Raw genomic sequence first — 23,584 nt, 5'->3', positions numbered from 1 at the left:
AATACAAAGTGTAGATACTACAAAAGAAAATTTATTACAAAACTGGAGATAGAAAGCTACAATGGAAAAATATATTAAACTTTCATGTGATAAAATATATTACATACAACTAGTAACTAGTTTGACAAATAAATATACGGCCTAGAAATGGTATAAATAACTAATCAAAGTGTACCTCATTTTTCTTTCTGAGTTACCAAATGAACAGCAGCAGATGTTGAGCGAAGGCATTATTATTCACCTGTAGGTTGGGGGACTTGTTGTGAAACTGGCCTGCCATCTATGAGCATCCAAATGACCAGCAGCAGTAATAGATTATTAAGAAAAGATGGGAAGAGTAATATTCAAGGCTGCAATTAATGACAAATTTTGACCCTCTTCCCCACACAAATTTGCTGGTGAATCTCAGGTGAAAGATCAGATCCTCTGAAGCCTGAGGAAAGATGTGCTGACACTCCTCTTTTGTAGTTCCTGCCTTTGTGTATGAAAATTTTTCATCCTATTTTTTATTAAGATATAATTGACATATAACATTATGTTAGTTTCAGTGTACAATATAATGGTTTGATGTTTGTGTGTATTGTAAAAAGATCACCACAATAAGTTTGGTTAACATTCATCACCACATATAGTTAACAAATTTTTTTTATGGTGAGAACTTTTAAGATCTATTCTCTTAGCAACTTTCAAATATACACTACAGCATTATTAACTGTAGTCACCACGCTGTACATTACACTCCCAGGACTTATTTATTTTATAACTGGAAGTTTGTACTATAATTTTTTAAATGAGCTTTCCTTTGTTGCACATATAGCGAGTCATCAAATTTTACTAATGGGAAACGTGCTATAATACATCACTGTGCACTTTTTTTTTTTTAAAGATTTTATTTTTTCGTTTTTCTCCCCAAAGCCCCCCGGTACATAGTTGTGTATTCTTCGTTGTGGGTTCCTCTAGTTGTGGCATGTGGGACGCTGCCTCAGCGTGGTCTGACGAGCAGTGCCATGTCCGCGCCCAGGATTCGAACCGACGAAACACTGGGCCGCCTGCAGCGGAGCGCGCGAACTTAACCACTCGGCCACGGGGCCAGCCCCTCCACTGTGCACTTTTTTGATTATTTTCTTAGAACAAAATCTTAGATATGTAATTACTGAGCAAAGAGCAGCCATATCCTTAAGGCTTTTGATTCATATTACTAATTGTCTTCCTGAATGAGGAGGATTTTGTTTAAAAACTTAAACACTGACCTAACCATTTTCATTTTCATTCAAATCAATACATATTCAAAGTTTCCTTGATTCTTTTATAAATTTCAAGTTTAACAGCTTTCTACCTCTTTCCAATTTAGAGCACCGGGTTTGCTAAGAGTTTTTATCAAGAAAATGTGTTGTATTTTGTCAAATGTTATTTCTCGAACATCTTGTGTTAGTGTTTTTTGTTTGCTTTTGGTTTTCGGATGGAGTGTTCTTTTAGTCTGGAAAGTCAAGTCTTTTCTTTCTGGAAAGTCTTCTCAAGTGGTAGCCTCAGAGATGTGTTCTCTTCTGTTGTGTTTCTTAGGGACCTGTATATTGAATCTTCCGTATCTATAACTTCTCTACACCTTTTAATCTCTTAATTTATTTCCATTTCATTGGGTTCTCATGCGTGTCTTTCTCTCTCTCCTGGTGTGTTTCAGCAGTGGTTTCTTTCCCCAGTCTCTTTCCAATTTTACCTTACTATCAGTAATGAATAATTGTTTCCTTCTATTTCCATCTTGAGATGTGTCTGTTCATATTTAATCTCTTTTTCTGTCATACCTTTTTGAGCTTTTAAATCTCTATGTCTCTCTACAGTTGATCAATCCCGTAAATTTAAAAAATTCATGGTGAAATATTTGGTCCCGAATTTGATCTGCTTTGTGGCAATATTTTTCTGGAGTCTTTTCTCTCCCGTTTGTTTTCATGCTTATTTTCCTTTTTTCAATTTGTAGATCTCGTGCTGGCTCTTTTCATTTTTAATTTTTTTAATTTGTTTTTAAATATCTGTCTTTAAAACATTACCTCACATGTAAGGCAGAATGATGTTCCACACACGAGGGCATATTGCCCTGTGCACTATAGACTCACACTATCTATTCTCTTTCCCCCGTGTTCCTAGCTTCTAGGGGCAATGTACTCTTGCTTTGCTTTGCTTTGCTTTGCTTTCTTTTTTCTTTCTTCCTTCCTTCCTTCCTTTCTTCCTTTATTTCTTCCTTTTCATGGTGAGTACTTTAAAAGTCTACTCTGTTAGCTGCTGACTTCTTAAAATGCGGTATATTTTTTCCTGCACCAACTCTTTGTAGTAGTTTCATGTCAGTGAGTGAATGGAAATGTGTTCTAGCTTAACAGGATTTTTTTTCTCATTAGCTAGTTGTTTTTCTTTGCCTGTGCAAGCTTTTTTTCCCCTTTGCTTCTATGAGCCAGTGGAGTTAGTCGGGCAGTTATAGGGCTGTACATAATACAAAAAGATTTTTTTTCTCTCTCTCTTTCTCACCAAACAGATATACGATTTCTTACAATTTGCATTTTCTACTTCTATGATTAGTAAAAATGTGCCAAGATTTAATTGTATTTATCTTCTAAATTTTTTCTTTTGTTTGCTAAGTCATATATGCAACAGTAGACCTACTATCTGATACCTTTTCTTTGATGTTTGTCTCTTCTTTTTGTACCCTTTACCTTTCTCCCTTGAATCAATGGGAATATTACAGCTGCGTGTAACATAGGAACATAGCTTTTGACCTGGAAGGGCCTGTAAAAATCATTTTCTATAGCCTGCTCATTTTACAAATAAGGAAATAATACTATAGAGATATCAAGTGAGTTATCCAAAGCGATGGGGTGAGTTATTGGCCAAACTTGCATAGAATTTAAAACTTCCAATTCATAATCTATAACCAATTCTAACACACTACAGTTGATTCTGACTTAAAAGTATTATGGATGATGTAATAGAATCTATACCTAAACAGTTCGATGTGAATTATGTATATGCTAGCTTTTGATTGTAGAGAAGAATAACTTTACAAATAATTAAAACACATACACATGCATCCCAGGGATTTCTTTTTTAATATATTTTTTAATATTTATTTTTTTATTGGACTAACATTGGATTATAATACCATATAGCTTTTAGGTGTACATCATAATATATTTTGAATTCTGTGTAGATTACATCATGTTCCCCACTCCAAAACTGATTATAGTCCATCACGTCACATGTGAGCCTAATCACCCCTTTTGTCCTCCCCTCTTCCCCCTTTCCCTATGGTAACCACCAATCTAATCTCTGTTGCTATGTGTTTGTTTGTCATTGCTTTTATCTTCTAATTATGAGTGAGATCATATGGTATTTGACTTTCTCCCTCTGATTTATTTCACTTAGCTACTAAGCCATAGTAACCAAAACAACATGGTATTGGCACAACAACAGACACATAGATCAATGGAACAGAATCGAGAGCCCAGAAATAAACTCACACATTTAGGGACAGCTAATATTCGACAAGTGAGCCAAGAGTATACAATGGAGAAAGGAGAGTTTCTTCAATAAATGGTGTTGGGAAAACTGGACAGCCACACAAAAGAATGAAAGTAGACCATTACCTTACACCATGCACAAAAATCAACCTAAAATGGATTAAAGACTTGAACGTAAGACTCGAAACCATCCTGAAGGTTTCCATCAAGTTTTCTGTTTTACCTGCCAAGGTACTTTATTGGAGTTGATTTTAGTATAAATGTAATAAAATTATATTCCTTGGAAATCCTTCTTTAACCTTACTCAGAAGATAAATATTTCAAAGTATGAAAGAAAATGGTGTTTCTTAAAAAATTTTTTTGATCTCTTTTTCCTCCTTTTTGTGACTTCTTAATAGCTTCCTCTATTGGTCTGTCAGGATTCTGGGTGACAATTCCCTTGGATAAATGAACTCATGTTGGCGATCTCAAGTTTCCGCAGTATCATTTGGTCAGTATTCTCCTGTGTGCCAATTAGCCATTTCTCCTACAATAATAGCATTTTTATAGCTATTTGTGCATGAAGTAATGCTAGTTTTAACCAAGGGAAGGTTGAACGTGTCAAATTGTTTGGAAGCAGTCACATACGAGGTCCTTAAATGAGTGGGTTGGTGGCAAATACAGAACTAGCTTAGGGCTATCGGTGTACAATGTTGAAGTCCCCAAAGGCCAGTATTGAATAGATCTTTCTGGTGACTGGATTGTTTTGTTGAGAAGTAAATGTTACGTTGTCCAACAGATGTAGCTTTCATCTAGCTTAATGAGAAAGAGTCAATACAAATGATAAGAAAAAAAGGCTTGCAGTCAGAAACTCAAGTCTTTCTCTTTTCTTTTTTTTTTCTACCCATTGATATCCAAGGTTGAGATCTAAAAAGGGGAATCAGAATGGTTAGGAGGCGACCTTGTAAGTGGGAATGGAATCTGACTTGGTTTAGTTCTAGGTTTTATTTCATTTCTTGACCTGGAAACAGAGCACCTTTGTTTTCTCTATTAATTAGAGCTTAGTGAGAACTGTCTCTTCTATAGGAAGCTAAAGGAATTCATGTGGATCAAGACAGTGGTGATCTGGAAACTCAACCAAGATGCTCTGAGATGCAGGTATTATACAGATTTGGCTTCTTCTACCATGCTTATTTAAACGTCCAGAATGAATTATGAATGCATTTGAAGTAGTTTAAGAGATACAGACGCTTATGAATATTTGAGGACAAGCTTCCTTCTCGCTCACTTAGATCTTCCCAGATTGCTGAGAGTAGAACGTGGGGCATCCAGAAAGTGACTAAGGTGTATCCTACAAGCAGAGTCGTGAGACAAAAGCAAAGTGTTCTTCACATACTGGTTAAGAGGCAGACCAGAGTATCCATATCAGTTCTACCACTTACTGTTATAATATGTTGCCCCTCTCCTTGTCTCAATTTCCTTCTCTGTAAAAAGGAGCTAATAATACCAGCTTTCATGGCTTTTGTAAGTATCAAGTAAGACAGTACACGTAAAGGAGTCATTGTGGTGTCTTGCACATAGTAGCCACTGGTTTTTTCTGTGGTTTTTGGTGTTATTTTTTCCATAGATAGCTCATCAACCACTGCTCAAGACTGGGAGATGTTACCTGATTGTGTCTCAGTAATTCTTTAAACTCAGATATGAAGCTACGTATACAAATAAACTACATCTATATCTTAAAGTGCACCATAGGTCTTGATTTCTTTCTGAAGACAGCCCTGATACCCTGGCTCATGGCTATCTTTCCTGCTTCAAATATTCTATAATCATACTACTTATTAGACATTCTTTACATAGCACAGTTTTTACTGTGTATACTTTTTGTGAGTGCTAAAAGTCTTAAGGTTAATGAGTACTTTACTACTTCATTAAATCTATAGTGTCCTGGAACAATGCATTATGCATGGTAGGCATTTAGTAAATGTTTGTTGATTGATTACAGATGTTTATGATAAAGGGAATAATAAATGATATAGCAAATTTACAATAATATGCCAAATGAGTCATATAAATAGTGCAAAAGGAATTAGAAAAGAGGAAGATTAATATGAAGAGAGGCCTTTCTATGGGATAAGGGACTTATCACCAACTTCAGATGAGGGAAACGATGGTGAATGTGGTAGCAGTCTAATATAGAGAATACCATCATTGTGATGAACTTCATTACATACTGGGTTAGCATTGTGTTATAAAATCACAGAAGCTTTAGACTTGAAAGGATTACATAGCATCACCTGCCTTAGTCCCTTTACAGATGATCAAACTGAGTTCAAATCAATTGAATAATCATAAGGTATTGCATATTTGACAGTTGCTAAGAGAGTAAATCCTAAAAGTTCTCATCACAAGAAAAAAATTCTGTGTATGGTGACAGATGATAACTAGACTTGTTGTGGGAATCATTTTGCAATATATACAAATGTCAAATCATTATGTTGTACATATAAAACTAATATAATATATGTCAATTATATCTCAATAAAAAAAGATAAATGAAATTCTGATACATGGTACAACATGGATTAACTTTGAAGATATTATGCAAAGTGAAATAATCCAAACACAAAAGGAGAAATACAGTGTGATTCCACTTATATGAGGTACAGGGCTGGAGGAAAGGAGAATGGGGAGTTGTTTAATGTGTGGAGAGTTTCAGTTTGGGGAGACGAAAAAGTTATGGAAATGGATGGTGGTGATGGTTGCACAAAAATGTGAATTAACTTAATGCCACTCAACTGTACACTTACAAATGGTTAAAATTGTATATTTTATGTTATGTATATTTTGTTGCAATAAAAATGTTTTTCTTAAATGGAAAAGAAAGGAAGTGAGTCAAGTGTGGAAGGGATGGGAGATGAACTTACTCAAGTTCCCACAGACTTAGGGATCGGACTTCATCACAACTCTTCTGATTCCAAGTGCACCGTTCTTTCCACCACTTCATGAACAGTGAAGAGTGAACATGGTGTGGACAATGATCTGCAAATATCAATCACATAGGATTTTGTTTGCTACATTGCATTAGCTCATCTATGCTCAGATTTTGCAGCATAAATCTCTTTTCTGGCTTGTCCTTACTCTATCCTATGCTGTCACAGCTCAAGCTTTGTGATCACTTCCAATCCTTGAGCTGTGCAATAGCTGGATACCTTTAAAGTTTCTACATTAACTTTTCTCCTTGTGAGGAAAAGGTGAATATTATTTGATACAACTGCAATAGCATGAGGCTAAGCATGAGTCAGTATTAAGAGACTGGTAGCATTACATGTAGGAGGCAATCAAAGAAGTAAGGAAAATGAAAGTCATCAGAAATTGCCTGAGGTTTGGGAATCTCCATGGGCATGAGTAACAAACTGTGAGGGAGAAATCACTGAGTTCATTTCCATTTCCTCTTTCTTCTTTCGTGTTACTCCAGGGCATTCCTAGTCTGCCTCTCATAACCTTTTGATTCAGCAGAAGATTTTGCCTAATCTTCTCTTATCAAATCCCAGGTAATTTTAGGGAGACTGGTGAATTAGAAGCGGTGCTTTTTAGCAGTGTGTTACTGCCCATTTTCTCCAAAAACTGTTTAAGGGGTTATATTAGAGGTATTTTGGCTGCGTGAAGTAAGGCAATATTTTTTCTTTAAGATTTGAAACTCATGCAGTCAGTAACTCCCCAAAAAGTTGATTTTCTCTTTACTATCTATTTCAGGTAAAATTTATGTCACCTCCACTTGCAGAGGAAATGGATGGAGCCAACCACTCTGTGGTGTCTGAGTTTGTGTTCCTAGGTCTCTCAAATTCATGGGGGATCCAGCTGCTTCTTTTTCTCTTTTCCACTGTGTTCTACATGGCAAGCATGATGGGAAACCTCCTCATTGTGTTCTCTGTGAGGGCTGACCCTAACTTACACTCTCCCATGTACTTTCTACTGGCCAACCTCTCTTTTCTTGACCTGGGGGTTTGCTCTATTGCAGCCCCCAAAATGATTTATGACCTTTTCAGGAAACACAAAGCCATTTCTTTTACAGGTTGTATAACTCAGATCTTCTTTATTCATGCTATTGGGGGCACAGAAATGGTGCTGCTCATTGCCATGGCCTTTGACAGATATGTTGCCATATGTAAGCCTCTCCACTACCTGACCATCATGAGCCCACGAATGTGCATTTTGATTTTGGCTGTAGCCTGGGTCCTTGGCCTCATCCACTCAGTGGCCCAATTGGCTTTTGTTGTAGACTTGCCCTTCTGTGGTCCTAATATATTGGACAGCTTTTATTGTGACCTCCCTCAACTCATTAAACTTGCTTGTACAGAGACCAATCGACTAGAGTTCATGGTCACAGCCAACAGTGGACTCATCTCCGTGGGCTCCTTCTTCATGCTGATTATTTCTTACATCTTCATTCTGGTCACCGTTTGGAAACACTCTTCAGGTGGCTTAACCAAGGCCCTCTCCACTTTGTCAGCCCACGTTACCGTGGTGGTTTTATTCTTTGGGCCGTTGATCTTCTTCCACACATGGCCCTTCCCCTCATCACGCTTGGACAAGTTTTTTGCGATCTTTGATGCAGTCCTCACTCCTTTTCTGAATCCAGTCATCTATACATTCAGGAACAAGGAGATGAAGGCAGCAATGAAGAAACTCTGCCATCAGCTTGTGGGTTACAGGAAGATGTCCTAAATACTCTAAGGATTAAGAAAAAACTAGCTCTACCCTCAATAACAATGGAGAAAACAAAGTCATTGAAATTTTATATCTCTATTAATTTTTTGTACTTGATTACATTTAGGCATTTACCCTGTTGCTGTGTGTCTCTAGTACCCTAACTGATAAAGATAAAGGAGCTAACATAGGAGGCATCTGTGTTTCAGACCCTCTGCTAGATGTTTTATGTAAATTATTTTATTTAATATTCGTGATATCTCTGTGTGGCACTTTTATCTTGATTATTTTTGATAAATTAAGAAATGCTTTCTGCTCGTGTCCTTATAATTACTATATAAAATTTTTCAAAGCAAAACTGATTATCATCTTAATCCACCACTTCCAATTGTCTTATCCCTCAAAAGGTGCCAAACAGAGAATGTGTTCAATAATTCAGTGTTGGAAATTAGCCTATTATTCCTTTACTGTTGGACTTTCCCTGCATTGAATTGGTTGATATCCTTTTCTCAAACTACCTACCAAACTGCAGTAGTATCAAATTAGTTTCTTTTTCCTCTTAGTTTAGTATCTGTTTGCTTCCTCTTAGCCCACATCCTTTGGCTATCTAGAGAACTGTTGATTGTACAATAGAATTGTGGAATTTCAGAACTGGAAGTTGAGAGATGATTTGTTCTACCCTATTTATTTTATAGATGATAGTACTCAGGCACAGTGTTGTTAAATGAGACATCTAGGGCTGAAATCAGGTCTTACACTCCCCTCTCCAAATTTATTGAGGGATAATTGAAAAATATAATTGTATACATTTAAAGTGTACCACATGATGATTTGATATACATATACATTGTGGAATGATTAGTAACATCAAAATAATTAACACACCCATCACTTCGTATGGTTAAGTCTTTTCTCCTCACTTTAGATTTAAAAAATTGAAGAAAACTCGAAGTCCAGTTGTTAATTTGGCTTCTTGAGATTTCAACTAACAGATACACCACTGGCCTCCTATTGTCTTTCTCTTCCTGTCCCTGATGATAGCAGTGACATCATTATCTTCTCATTGGCATCGATTTCATATGATTGTTGTTTCCAAGTTCCTTCTTTATTTGCAGCCCAAGAAGAAATTTCTTAAATATGTTCCTGGTTATTTTATAACCAAATGATAATATTATCACTCTCATCCATTGTCTCATCCATGGATTTTATTTGTCACTTAATAGCAATCCACAATTAAACAGTATTCTTGTGTCTCTACCATTTTTTATGCTAATGAGCACTCTGAAGGTATTCACCATTTTTCTTATTACTACCAAGGTTCAGAAGTAATCTGAAGCAAGCTTCTAGAATTTCACTTATGAATATTACTTCTTTCCTTTATCTGTTTCTACTAGTGACTATGGACTGAATAGCTGAGACACATTAGAACTTCTGGGGGCCAAAGATAATATAGACCAGAGATGAAATCATTCTGATCTATAAACAAACTAAGCTATTGATTTACAAACTAAAAACTGTGATAATTCCTACTTATTTTAAAGACTCTTTAAAAATGTCACTTATATACTCATATCCCTGCAGGTTAGCAATTTTGGGGAGATCCTTGTAATAAATCTATCTTCTTAAACCACTGACAGATTTCAGATTTCTTTTAGGAAGTTATTTTACATTCATTTTTCTTCTTATTTTGTTTTAGACTTCTTTAAAATTATTAATTTGTTATTAAAATGCATATTTATTGGGACAAGTATAGACTAAGACATTAGGTTATCCAGGTGAGAGAAATTTCTTTTTGCAAAATTAGCCTTTGGTTGCATGTTGTCATATGTATGAAATTATTCCGTTTTCCTCCTGACAAGTTTTTTTTATACTTCGCTTTCTCCAGATGACCTCATACAGTGCTTCTTTGGATATCAGCCTTACAAATATTATGTGATTCTTTGACTTTCTATTTGGAAACTTATAATGGAAACTTAGACACACAATTACTTTAAATAAAATTCACGTCAGATATGTCATCTTTCTGCTTGTCCTTTACTGTTTCATTTACAAGCCCGGTTGAAACTGTCATAACTCTCTCCCATCTATCAGCGTTCTCACAGGATTTTTAAAGCCCATTCATCGTTTTTGTCCAACTACCACCACCTCCACCATCACCAACATTTATTGAACACTTATCATATGGCGGGTACTATCCTAAGTTGTTCATACACATTAACTCATTTAATTCTCACAACAACCAGGTATTCTTATGCTTATTTTACACATGAGAAAACTGAGGCACAGAAAGATTTAGTAACTAGCCCAGGGACACAGAGCTGGTAATTGGTACAGCTGGGTTGTAAATCCAAGTAACTTCTGTTCCAGCATCTCTGCTTTTAATCACCGTACTCCACTGCCTCCAGATTTGATGGGTCCCTCTTACCGGTACTTCTGAAACCTGAACTTATTTTTCTCTCTCCTCTTTGCCTATTTTCCAATTATTTTATTGAGATCGTAATGGTTTATAACATTGTGTAATTTCAGGTGTACACTATTATTTATCCATTTCTATATAGGCTTCATCATGCTCACCACCAGTAGTCTAATATTTATCCATCACTGTACATATGTGCCCCTTTATCCCTTTCGGCCACCCCCAGCCCCTTCCCCTCTGGTGAACACTAATCTGTTCTCTTTCTCCATGTATTTGTTTACCTTCCACATATGAGTGAAATCATGCAGGATTTATCTTTCTCTGTCTGGTTTACTTCACTTAACACCATACCCTCAAGTTCCATCCATGTTGTTGCAAATGGACAATTTCATCTTTTTTACAGCTGAGTAGTATTCCATTGTATATATTTACTACATCTTTCCCCATTCATACATAGAAGGGCACTTGGGTCGGTTTCATGTCTTGGCTATCATGAATATTGCTGCAATGAACATAGGGGTGCATAAACCACTTTGGATTGTTGATTTCAAGTTCTTTGGATAAAGACCCAGCAGTAAGATAGCTGGATCATATGGTATTTCTACTTTTAATTTTTTAAGAAATCTCCATACTGTTTTCCACAGTGGCTGCACCAGTTTGAATTCCCACCAGCAGTGTATGAGGGCTCCCTTTTCTTTGCATCCTCTCCAACATTTGTTGTTTTTTGTCTTGGTAATTACAGCCATTCTGAGAGGTATAAGGTGATGTCTCATTGTAGTTTTGATTTGCATTTCCCTAATAATTAGTGATGTTGGAAATCTTTTCATGTGTCTATTGGCCATCTGTATATCTTCTTTGGAAAAATGTCTGTTCATATGCTCTGCCCAATTTTTGGTGGAGTTGTTTGCTTTTTTGGTGTTGAGTTCTATGAGTTCTTTGTATATTTTGGAGATTAACCCCTTATTGGATATATGATTTGCAACTATTTTCTCCCAGATGGTGAGTTGTCTTTTCATTTTGTTTATGGTTTCCTTTGCCTTGCAGAAGCTCTTTAGTCTGATATAGTCCCATTTGTTAATTTTTTCCTTTGTTTCCCTTACCCAAGTACACATGATATTCAAAAAGATGCTGCTAAGACTAAATGTCAAAGAGTGTACTGCCTATATTTTCTTCTAGGAGTTTTATGGTTTCACGTCTTACGTTCAAATCTTTAATTCATTTTGTGTATGGTACAAGATAATGGTCTACTTTCATTCTTTTGCATGTGGCTGTCCAGTTTTCCTAACACCATTTACTGAAGAGACTTTCCTTTCTCCATTGTATGTTCCTGGCTCCTTTGTCCAAGATTAACTGTCCATAGATGTGTGTTGTAATTCTGAGCCTTCAATTCTGATCCATTGATCTGTGTGTCTGTTTTTGTGCCAGTACCATGCTGTTTTGTTTACTATAGCTTTGTAGTATATTTTGAATTCAGGTATTGTGACGCCTCCAGCTTTGTTCTTTTTTCTCAAGATTGCTTTGGCTATTGGAGGTCTTTTGTTGTTCCACAAAAATTTTAGGATTCTTTGTTCTCTTTATGTCAAGAGTGTCATTGGGATTCTGATTGGGATTGCATTGAATCTTAGATTGCTTTAGGAAATACAGACATTTTAACTGGTTTATTTTTTCAATCCATGAGCATGGAATATCTTTCCATTTCTTTATGTCTTCTTCAATTTACTTCAATGATGTCTTATAGTTTTCAGGGTATAGGTCTGCCATCTTTTGGTTAAATTTATTCCTAGATATTTTATTCTTTATGTTGCAATTGTAAATGGAATTGTATTCTTGAATTCTCTTTCTGCTACTTCACTAATCGTGTATAGAAATGAAACTGATTTTTGCAATTTGATTTTGTACCCTGAAATTTTGCTGTAATTGTTGATTATTTCTAATAGTTTTCTGATGGGTTCTTTAGGGTTTTCTATATATAGAATCATGTCATCTGCAAAGAGTGAGAGTTTCATTTCTTCCTTTCCAATTTGGATTACTTTTATTTCTTTTTCTTGCCTAATTGCTCTGGCCAAAACCTCCAGTACTATGTTGACTTGCAGTGGTGAAAGTGGGCACCTTTGTCTTGTTCTTGTCTCGGAGGGATCGCTTTCGAGTTTTCACCATTGAGTATGATGTTGGTTGTGGGTTTGTTGTATATGGTCTTTGTTATGTTAAAATGCTTTCCCTCTATACACATTTTATTGAGAGTTGTTATCATAAATGGATGTTGGATCTTATCAAATGCTTTCTCTGTATCTATTGAGATGTTCATGTGATTTTTATTCCTCATTTTCTTAATGTGGTGCATCACGTTGATTTGTGGATGTTGAACCATCCCTGTGTTCCTGTGATCATGGTGCACCACCCTTTTAACGTATTGTTCTATTCAGTGAGCCTGTATTTTGTTGAGGATTTTTGCATCAATGTTCACCAGTGATATTGTCCTGTAATATTCTTTCTTTGTGTTGTCCTTGTCTAGTTTTGGTATCAGGGTAATGTTGGCCTCATAGAATGACTTAGGAAGCATTCCATCTTCTTCAATTTTGGGGAACAGTTTGAGAAGGATAGGGATTAAATCTTCTTTTAATATTTGGTAGAATTCTCCAGAGAGGCCATCTGGTCCTGGGCTTTTGTTTTTTTTGGGAGATTTTTGATTACTCTTTCAATCTCTTTACTTGCAATTGGTCTATTAAGATTCTCTATTTCTTCTTGATTCAGTTTTTGGAGGTCATACGAGTCTAAGAATTTTTCCATTTCTTCTAGGTTGCCTAATTTGTAGGCATATAGTTTTTCATAGCATTCTCTTGTAATCCTTTGTATTTCTGCAGTATCCATTGTAATTTCTCCTCTTTCATTTCTATTTTTATTTATTTGAGCCTTCTTCCCATTTTTGGTGGGCCTGGCTAAGGGTTTGTCAATTTTGTTTACCTCCTCAAAGAACCAGCTCTTAGTTTCATTTTTCCTTTCTACTGTTTTTTTAGTCTCTGTTTCATCTATTTCTGCTCTAATGTTTATTATTCCCCTCCTTCTGTTGACTTTGGACTTTGTCCTTCTTCTAGTTCTGTTTGGTGCAGTTTAAGATTACTTATTTGAGATTTTTCTTGTTTGTTGAGATGGGCCTGTACTGCTATGAATTTCTCTCTTCTAACCACTTTTGCTTCATCCCATAAGAGTTAGTATGCTGTATTTTCATTTTCATTTGTCTCCAGCTATTTTTTAATTTCTCCTTTGGTTTCTTCATTGATCCAATGGTTGTTCAATAGCGAGTTGTTTAGTCTCCACATATTTGTGACTTTCTCAGTTTTTTTCTTTTAGTTGATTTTTAGTTTAATATTACTGTTATTGGAAAAGATGCTTGAGATGATTTCAGTCTTCTTAAATTTATTGAGGCTTGACTTATTTCCCAAAATATGTTCTGTCACTGAGAATCATTCATGTGGACTTGAGAAGAATATGTATTCTGTTATTTTTGTATGGAATGCCCTATATATATCACGTGCATCTGATCGACTGTTTCATTCATATCCACTATTTCCTTATTGACTTTCTGTCTGGATGATCTATCCATTGATGTAACTGGGGTGTTAAGGTCCCCTACTATTATTGTGTTGCTGTTAGTTTCTCCCTTTAGGTCTGTTAATAGTTGCTTTATACACTTTGGTGCTCCTGTGTTAGGTGCATATACATTCATATGTGTTATGTCCTCTTGGTGAAATATCTCTTTTGTCGTTATATCCTGCCCCTCTGTGTCTGTCATTATATTTTTTATCTTGAAGTATGCTTTGTCTGATATGACAACACCTCCTTTCTTTTGTTTGCCATTTGCTTGGAGTATCGTCTTCCATCCTTTCACTCTGAGCCTATGTTTATCTTTAGAATTGAGATGTGTTTCCTGGAGGCAGCATATTGTTGGGTCTTGTTTTTTAATCCATTCAACCACTTTGTATCTTTTGATCAGAGAATTCAATCCATTTACGTTTAGAGTGATTATTATATACGAGAGCTTAATACTGCCATTTTATCTCTTGTTTTCCAGCTGTTCTATGTTTCCATTGTCTCTCTTCCTTTGTATTTCTGACTGCCATTTCATTTTGGTGGTTTCTGTGGAGGTTTTCTCAGTTTTCTCTTTTTTTATGAACTGTGGCTCTGCTATGATTTTTTTGTTTAATGGTTACCATGAGGTTTGTATAAAAGATCTCATAGATGAGATAGCCCATTTTCTGATAGCGTCTTATCTCCATTAGCCTAAGCTGGTTCCATTCCTTTTTTCTGCCCCTTATGAGTTATTGTTGCCACAAACTATTCTGTTTTGTGTTGTGAATTTATGACTAAGTTGAAGTGTTTATAGTTATTTTGATTTTTAAGTTGCAATTTAGTATTTGCTTCCATGTTCTGAAAGAGAGCTGCAGTTTTCTGATTTTATCTGTCTATTTATCTCCTTGCTCAAAGCTTTGTAGACCTTTGCCTTTTTGTTTCAGGTATGAGGGCATCTCTAATCATTTCTTTTAGGGGATATCTAATGGTGATGAACTCCCTCAGCTTTTGTTTATCTTGGAAAGCTCTTATTTCTCCATTGTATCTGAAGTACAGTTTCACTGGATAGAGTATTCTTTGCTGAAAGTTTTTGTCTTTCAGTAATTCAAATATATCATTCCAGTCTCTCCTAGCCTGTAAAATTTCTCCTGAGAAATCCACTGAAAGCCTGAGAGGGGTTCCTTTGTAGGTTTTTTCCTTCTGTTTTACTACCCTTAATATTTTTTCTTTGTCATTGACTTTTGCCACTTTTGCTATTATATGCCTTGGAGAAGGTCTTTTAGCATTATGTGATTAGCCATTCTATTAGCTTCATGTATTTGTAAATCTGGTTGCTTCCCCAGGTTTGGAAAGTCTTCAGCTATTTCTTTAAACAAGCTCTATGCTCCTTTCTCTTGCTCTTCTCCCTCTTGAATACCTATAATTCTTATGTTGCTTTTCTTTATTGAGTCAGTTATTTCTGGAAGAATTCCTTCATTTTTTTTAAATCTTAGTTCTCTCTCCTCCACCACCTGTAGCATTTCTAAACTTCTGTCCTCTAAATCAAGAATTATTTCCTCCATAATATCAGCTCTATTTTTTAAGGATTCTAAATTACCTTTTATTGCATTAATTGTCTTCTTCATAACCAGAATTTCTGGTTGACTTTTGTTTTTGTAGTTTCAATCTCTTTGATGAAGTATGCCTTCCTCTCATTAATTTTATTCCTGAGCTTATTGGATTGTCTTTCCAAATTTTCTTGTAATTCATTGAGTTTCTTTATGACAGCTGTTTTTAATTCTCTGGAGATTGTCCTTTTCTTTCTGGTCTGAATTGTTACTGTAGTTTCTCATGGTATTTGATGAACTTATCTTTTGTCAGTGAATTTGTGGTAGTATTAGGTCACAGAGTCCACCTGCTACTGCTAGGATGAAGCAGGAGCTGAGTTTCCTATCCCATCCCACCTGCTTGAAGTTGTGGGGGAACTATGGGTGCTTGCACAAGCCAGGTAGCTTTTGGCCTCATGTGTAGATCTGCTGCTACCTCTTCTTATGATTCTGCCAGCCACTGTGCTTGGTGGGCAGAACTTCCTCACAGAGTCCAAGCCAAGGCCACTTATTGGGGCTGCAGCAGCATGGTGGGCTCTCTCATTGCTGGGAAAGTGATCAAAAACAGGCTAAGGGCTGCCACTATCTTTTCCTACAGTCACCCCAAGGCACATTTCCACTTTTGGGGCACAGTGGTACTATGGGAACTTGTACCGGCTAGAAAATTATTCACACCCATGCACAGGGCTGCCTTCCAGGGAAGAACAGAAGTGCTCACCTATCTCCACCACTTCACAGATGGTCAGTCCATCCACATTCAGATGTATAGCTGCATGGGTCTCTCAGGCAGCCTGTTGTACTATTGGTCCATAATTGTCATTTAGTTGTAGTTCAAAGGGGAAGAAATAAAGGGAACAGCTCACTCTTCCATGATGCTGATGTCACTCCCCCTCTCCCCTCTTAATAACATAAAATAACAAACATAAAACATGCATCAACTCAATACAATATAATGCTCTTCAAGATTTCTGTTCTGTTATTTTAATCTATCATTAAAATATCCATCTCTTTACTATTCAAAGGTGTTAAGACTCAGAGGAGATTTATGTAATAAAATGACTTTATAACTTCCACATAATCAAATACAATTATGCATGAGTGGAGGGCTTGCACCATCTACTCTTTGAGATATTTAGTCTGTGATAGAGTCTTGTTGTTTGAGGAGAAAATTGAAGGCTGAGTAGACACCTCATGTAGTTCCTTCATTCTCACAGAACCAGAGAGTCTGTATTAGTCCAGGCAGAGGATGAGCGAATTTTAATGACTTCGATTGACAACAGGAAATGACTTAACAAATGATGCACTGCTTCCAGATTGTACACCATGAGGCTCCTCCAAAATACTCCAACAAGAGCTTAAAGAAAAAACAAAATGAACACTAAGTTTTAAGTACAGCTCTTTCTGGCATAGACAAAATTCTCCTTTCTTAGTTAATATATTTAACTAGTAAGAGGCATTTTGAGACGGTTTCTCTATCACATTAGGAGGTGTCAAAATAACAGGTGTCTACCAATGGACAAAGATTTATTTTTATTTCTTTTTTCCCCCAACTTTATTGAGGTATGATTGGCAAATAAATATTGTATGTATTAGGTTGCATAATGTGAAGGTTTGATCACTGTGAGGTGATTATCACAATCAAGTTAATTAACAGACCCATCACCTCACTTAGTTACCTCCCTCGTTTTTTTGCGGTAAGAGCACTTGAGATCTATTCTCTTAGCAAATTCCAAGTATGTAATACATTAACCATAGTCACCATGCTGTACATTTGGTTGCCAGAACTCATTCATTTTGTAACTGGAAGTTTGTACCCTTTGACTGGGATCTCCCATTTTCCCCACCCCTAGACCCTAGTAAAACCCACTCTACTTTGTTACTCTGTTACTTCATTTTTTACATTCCACATATAAGTGAGACCATGCAGTATTTGTCTTTCTGTGTCTAACTTACTTCGCTTATCATAATCTCCTCCAGGTTCATCCATATTGTCACAGATGGCAGGATTTCCTTCTTTTTTAAGGCTAAGTAATATTCTATTGTATCTATGTACCACATTTTCTTTATCCATTCATCTATCGAAGAACTAAGGTTATTTCCATATCTTGGCTACTGTAAATAATACTATGAACATGGGAGTGAAGATATTCTTTGAGATAGTGATCTTTTTCCTTTGTATATGTACCCAGAAGTGGGATTGCTGGGTCATATGGTAGACCTAGTTTTAATTTTTGAAAAACTTCTTTACTATTTTCTATAGCAACTGTACCAACTTACATTCCCACCAACAGTGTACAAGGATTCCTTTTTCTCCACATTCTGGCTAACACTTGTTATCTATTGACTTTTGATAATAGTTGTTCCAATGTGTGTGAGGTGATATCTCATTGTGGTTTTGATTTGCATTTCCCAGATGATTAGTGATGTTGAGCATTTTTCACATACCTGTTAGCCATTTGAATATCTCCTTTGGAGAAATGTCTGTTAAGGTCCTTTGCTGATTTTTTAATCTTGCTTTTGTTTTTGCTATTGAGCTTTATGCGTTTCTTATGTATTTGGGGTATGACTTCATATTAGATATGTGGTTTGCAATTTTTTTTTTCATTCTGTGGGTTGCCTTGTCATTGTATTGATTGTTTCCTTTGCTGTGCAGAAACATTTGAGTTTGATACAGTCTTATTTGTTTATTTTTGCTTTCATTGCCTATGCTTTTGGTGTGAAACCCAAAAAATAATTGCCATGACCAATATCAAGGAAATTTCCCCTATGTTCTTTCTAGGAATTTTTAAGTTTCAGGTCCTACATTTAAGTCCTTAATTCATTTTGACTTGATTATTGTGCATGGTGTATGATAAGGGTCCAATTTCATTCTTCTGCATGTGGATATCCAGTTCTTCCAACACCATTTATTGAAGAGGCTATTTTTCCTCTGTGAGCATTCCTGGTGACTTTGTCAAAGATCAGTTGACCATATATGTGTGAGTTTATCTCTGGGCTCTTTATGCTCTTCTACTGGTTTATTTTGTCACATTCATATCTTTTATGTATGCCAGTACCATACTGTTTTGGTTAGTATAGCTTTGAAATATAATTTGAAATCAGGAAGTGTGATGCCTTTAGCCTTATTCTTCTTATTCAAGATTCCTTTAGCTATTTGAGTCTTTTGTAGTTCCATAAAAATTTTAGGATTTATTTCCTATTTCTGTGAAAAATGCCATTAGAATTTTCATAGCAATTTCATTGAGTCTATAGATGACTTTGAGTAGTATGGACATTTTAACAAAATTAAGTCATCAATCTATGAACTCTTTCTCTTTGTTTTCTTCAGTTTCTTTCATCAATGTTTTATAGTTTTCAGGATACGAGTCTTTCACCTCCTTGGTTAAATTTGTTCCTAAGTATTTTATTCTTTTTGGCTTATTGTAAATGGGATTGTTTTCTTAATATTTTTATTTCTTTAATTTTGTGCCTCTGTTGGCTTTTCAAGGGCTACAGCTGAAAACTCAATATCAAATGTTTCTAAGGAAGGCACTTTTAATGATGCTGCTGTAACAAATCAACCTTGGAAGAAATTTTTGGCCTATATGATGATGACATAACTTGGGTTTTTTGATGTTTTTTTCAAAGATTGGCACCTAAGCTAACATCTGTTGCCAATCTTCTTTTTTTCTTCTTTTCTTCCCCAAAGCCCCCCAGTATATTCTAGTTGTAGGTCCTTCTGGTTTTGCCATATGGGACAGTGCCTCAGCATGGCTTGATGAGCAGCGCTAGGTCTACACCCAGAATCTAAACCTGCAGAACCCTGGGTCACCGAAACAGAACACATGAACTTAACCACTCGGCCACAGGGCCAGCCCAAACATAACTGTTTTTATTCTAGCTTTATATGCTATGAAGCCTGTGATGGCAATAATAATGAAAGAGACTCGATTTAGTCCAATTGTATAATAAATAAAAAGGATAAAAAACATATATGGAGACAGAGTAACATTCAACCTTTCTCTCATTTGTCTTGGGAATACAGAACTACATATGGATAGGAAAAGTTGAGTAGAGCTTTAAAAATTTCTCACTAATAATTAACCAAAGTTGACATTACAGTGTAAAGAGACAGAAGAGTTATCTAGAAATTCTGGATGGACTTTGTAGGTTCATTACACTGTAAGAACTGGATCTCCATTTGGTTACCTAGAAACAATATTCTTAACATTTCCAGAAGCAAACTCTCTTTGGAGAAATAACTCCTGATTACTAAACTCACAGTAACTAATGTGTAACCTATAGTTACTATTTATTAATTTGTAAGAAGAAAGAAATGCCAAAGGGTGTCCTATGCTGGAGGCCTCTGGTTAGCTCATTCTCTCCCTAGGAACAGTGATGCAGTAAATTGGATTATAATTAGAAGGTTGGAGTTAGGTCAGTAAGCTCAATGTCTAAAGGCATTAAGCAGTATTCAGAATAACTTGGTATGTCCCAGTTAGGAATGGAGACAAAATGATGAATAATACACAATTGCAGATTTCTAGAATACCTCTGCATAACAGAGGAGAGAGACTTGGAAACAAATTATCACAATACAACATATAAATATCACAAGTGAAGCATATCTATACTGTACATCTGTACCTATTGATGCCTCTATCTATGTCTATATCTATAGTAGAGTGCTGACATAGAGAAAATGAACAACTCTGCTTACAAGTCTCAGAGGACAAGAAAGTTGAGCTTGTTGTTGAAAGTTGAATAGGAGGTTGTCAGCTAGGTATGGAAGGACATTGCATGCAGTGCAAACAACATTCAAATTCTGGGGTACTGTAAAAGAGCAGGCATAATTAGTGAGCTCTCAAAGTTTTCTTTTTTCTGGATCATAAGGTATGGATATGGTTGGAGAGTTAGGCAGACATCATATGATGGAGGGTGCAATATAGACATATTTAATGACTTGGATTATTAGCAGTAGTAAGTAATGGGAGTAACGAGCAGAAGAGTAACATGATCAGTTCTGTGTTTTAGAAGATCACTTTGAAGATAATATAGGAGATGAATTTGAGAGGTTCAAAGCTAGCAGCAGGTAGGCCAGTTGTGGGGAAAGGGCTTCTGTAGTGCAGGTAAAAGAAATTACAGGAGCATGAACTAATGGAGCAGAAGTTGGAATGGCAAGTGAGAATAGTTGAAGATACGTTGCTTTAACTTAGTAATCATTGCTGTTAGTAGTGAAGGAGAACGTGGAGTTGAGTGTAAGTCATACGTTTCTGAGTCATATCCCTAAATCTGGATGGAGTAAAGATTATATAATGAATCAAAATAGATTTCTTTTCACATGTTATTTGATTTAAAATTAGACATATGCAACCTACTTTAATACACGACAATTTTGGCAACTTGCATCGTGCAAATCTTAGTTTCAGAACCACATTTATAGCAAGAGAACTTGTTATTTAATATAAAAGCGTTTGGAGTTACTTAACAATGGTCACAACAATAAAACAGATTTCTTAGAACTCCCCTGTAAAATCAACCTGAGACAGCATCAAATCTCTTGACCAAGTATTCCACTGAATGAATAAAAGCTAAGAGTGATTTATAGGACTGTCACCCTCATCTTTGTCATCATTGGTGAGATACTTACTGAAGACTTTAAAAGAACAGCTCATTTATTCCTCACAACAATTTTATGGAGCAGGTGCTATTATTATCCCCGTTTTAGAAGTGCAAAAAGAAAAGAAAAGAAAACTTGGGGAGATAAAATGACTTCTCTATTATTTTGCCCAAAGTTTTCCTGTTATAGGAATTACATTTTTAGGTGCTGTGAAGAGTAAGATAAGAGACACACTTTGTTTCTTATGGAGAGTACAATTTAAGGAATGTGTGTCCTAGGTTGAAGAGAGAAACCAGAATGCTTTGAAGAATATCCTTGATAGGTTTCTAGGTAAATTGTTATTTTATGACTATCTGGGGGTGGGGTGGGAGCAGAAACAGAGGCAAGGGTGATTGGCAGAGAAACAGGAAAGAGATGCTGATATGCTGTCAGATTGAAAGGTCATCTTGCATTATGCCTCATCTTTTCTAAGATTTCCAAGGGAAGCTTCAGACTTCTCTATAATCTACCACATTTGATCATGGGATTTTCTTTAGTCTCTATTCCCAAGTGCTTAGTACCATATATAAAATGAACTATATGGGCAGAGTTTTCTGTTTTCCTCCACCAATCTCTAGGTGAAGGGGAAGAAACCAATAATAAATGAACAACTGTGACACTCCACGGCATCACATATGTTCTCATCTGAAGCTTATAGAACCCTATGAGGTAGATTTTGTTATCCCCACTTCACAAATGAAGAAGTTTCAGCCTAGAAGTCACATGCCTAGAAAATGATAAGTCAAGATCAAAATCAAATCCTGTCAATTTCTTAGTCAAAATTTTTAGCTGCAAGTAACAGAAACAAGAAGAGAGGAGTTATTTTCATGTAGATGTATTTTGTGGAACCCAAGAGCAGAACCATCAGGAACTGGAATGAAATAGGACTGGCATAGGGAACTAAAATCACTTTTTCTTCCACCTCCCTGAGGTTGCATGGTCTCTCATATGTACTTTTGTACTCTCTCTATGCCTCACCCCTGTAGCTACATCACTTTAGTTTAAGTGTATAGCAGAGTCTGACCAGCATATATGAATATCAAATTTAAAATTTCTTTTTTTCTATCATATAGTTCACATATATGTGAATACACATATAAAATCCTGTCATTACACAATTATTTACGTATGTCTTTGTAGCCTGCTTTTCGGGCATGAAGTGCATTTTATGTTTTAGAGCAAAACTTCCATTCTGTTTTGAATACTCCATGTCATTTATTTGTTCTTTTAAAGATTTCCAGTTACTTCCATATGGAAGTTGACTACGTGAAAATAGACGTAAATTCCAGTGGTGAGTGCTCAGGACTTATCTCGCTGGACCTAGCAGCACTTGATAAGGGTAAACAATCTCTTGTTCTAGAAACACTCTATTGACTTTCATAATATCATATTTATCTTAACTTTATTCCTACTTCTTTGGCTTCTCCTACTCAGTCTCATTTGATGTTTTCTCCTCTTCTGCATGATCTCCAAGCACTGGTACTCCAGGGCTCTGTTCTTGGACTTCCCTTTGCAGACTTACCCCCTTCATGATCACAGCCAGTGATATCCCTCCATCTGTTTACATCATCATGAATTTCTCTCAATAGTGTTATATACGATTTTATAAAGAAGTCCTAGGGCTGGCCCCGTGGCCGAGTGGTTAAGTTCGCGCGCTCTGCTGCAGGCGGCCCAGTGTTTCGTTGGTTCGAATCCTGGGCGCGGACATGGACATGGCACTGCTCGTCAGACCACGCTGAGGCAGCGTCCCACATGCCACAACTAGAAGGACCCACAACGAAGAATACACAACTATGTACCAGGGGGCTTTGGGGAGAAAAAGGAAAAAATAAAATCTTTAAAAAAAAAAAAAGAAGTCCTATATAAGTTTTCTTAGATTTATTTCTAGACCATTTATAGTTTTCATGCTATTATATTTTATATATTGTTTTATGAGAGTGTGTTGCTTGTATATGTAGGACACTTGTGAGGTTAATTATGAAAACAACTTATTTCTCAGAAAATGCTATTTAATTGGATTGGTATTGTCCTTGAATTAAATCAATGCTGTATTTATAAGATGACTCAATAAGTTTCTGATCTCATTCTATTCATCCTGTAGTGTTTTTCACCAAGGAGTGGTCTCTAGATTTCCTTTTATTTAAATTCTTGAGGTACGCATCCTAGTTATACCTATAAGCTACCTTCC

General features: G+C 36.1%; 1 protein-coding gene across 1 annotated transcript; it reads left to right on the top strand.

Annotated features, from left to right (window-relative positions):
• The first annotated feature begins 7,268 nt into the window (after positions 1-7,268).
• Positions 7,269-8,207, top strand: LOC106835203 (olfactory receptor 4F15-like). Its single transcript, XM_014847376.3, has one exon. The coding sequence runs from the start codon at positions 7,269-7,271 to the stop codon at positions 8,205-8,207; it is 939 nt and encodes a 312-aa protein (XP_014702862.2).
• Positions 8,208-23,584: the final 15,377 nt, after the last annotated feature.

This window comes from Equus asinus, chromosome 2 (genome assembly GCF_041296235.1).
Source record: "Equus asinus isolate D_3611 breed Donkey chromosome 2, EquAss-T2T_v2, whole genome shotgun sequence".
Lineage (NCBI taxonomy): Eukaryota > Metazoa > Chordata > Mammalia > Perissodactyla > Equidae > Equus > Equus asinus.
Note: the sequence above shows the minus strand (reverse complement) of the source record. Positions and strands in the feature narration are given on the sequence as shown.

Excerpts from the sequence above, each read along its gene's own strand:
- LOC106835203 (XM_014847376.3), top strand. The coding sequence starts at position 7,269 with ATGGATGGAGCCAACCACTCTGTGGTGTCTGAGTTTGTGTTCCTAGGT.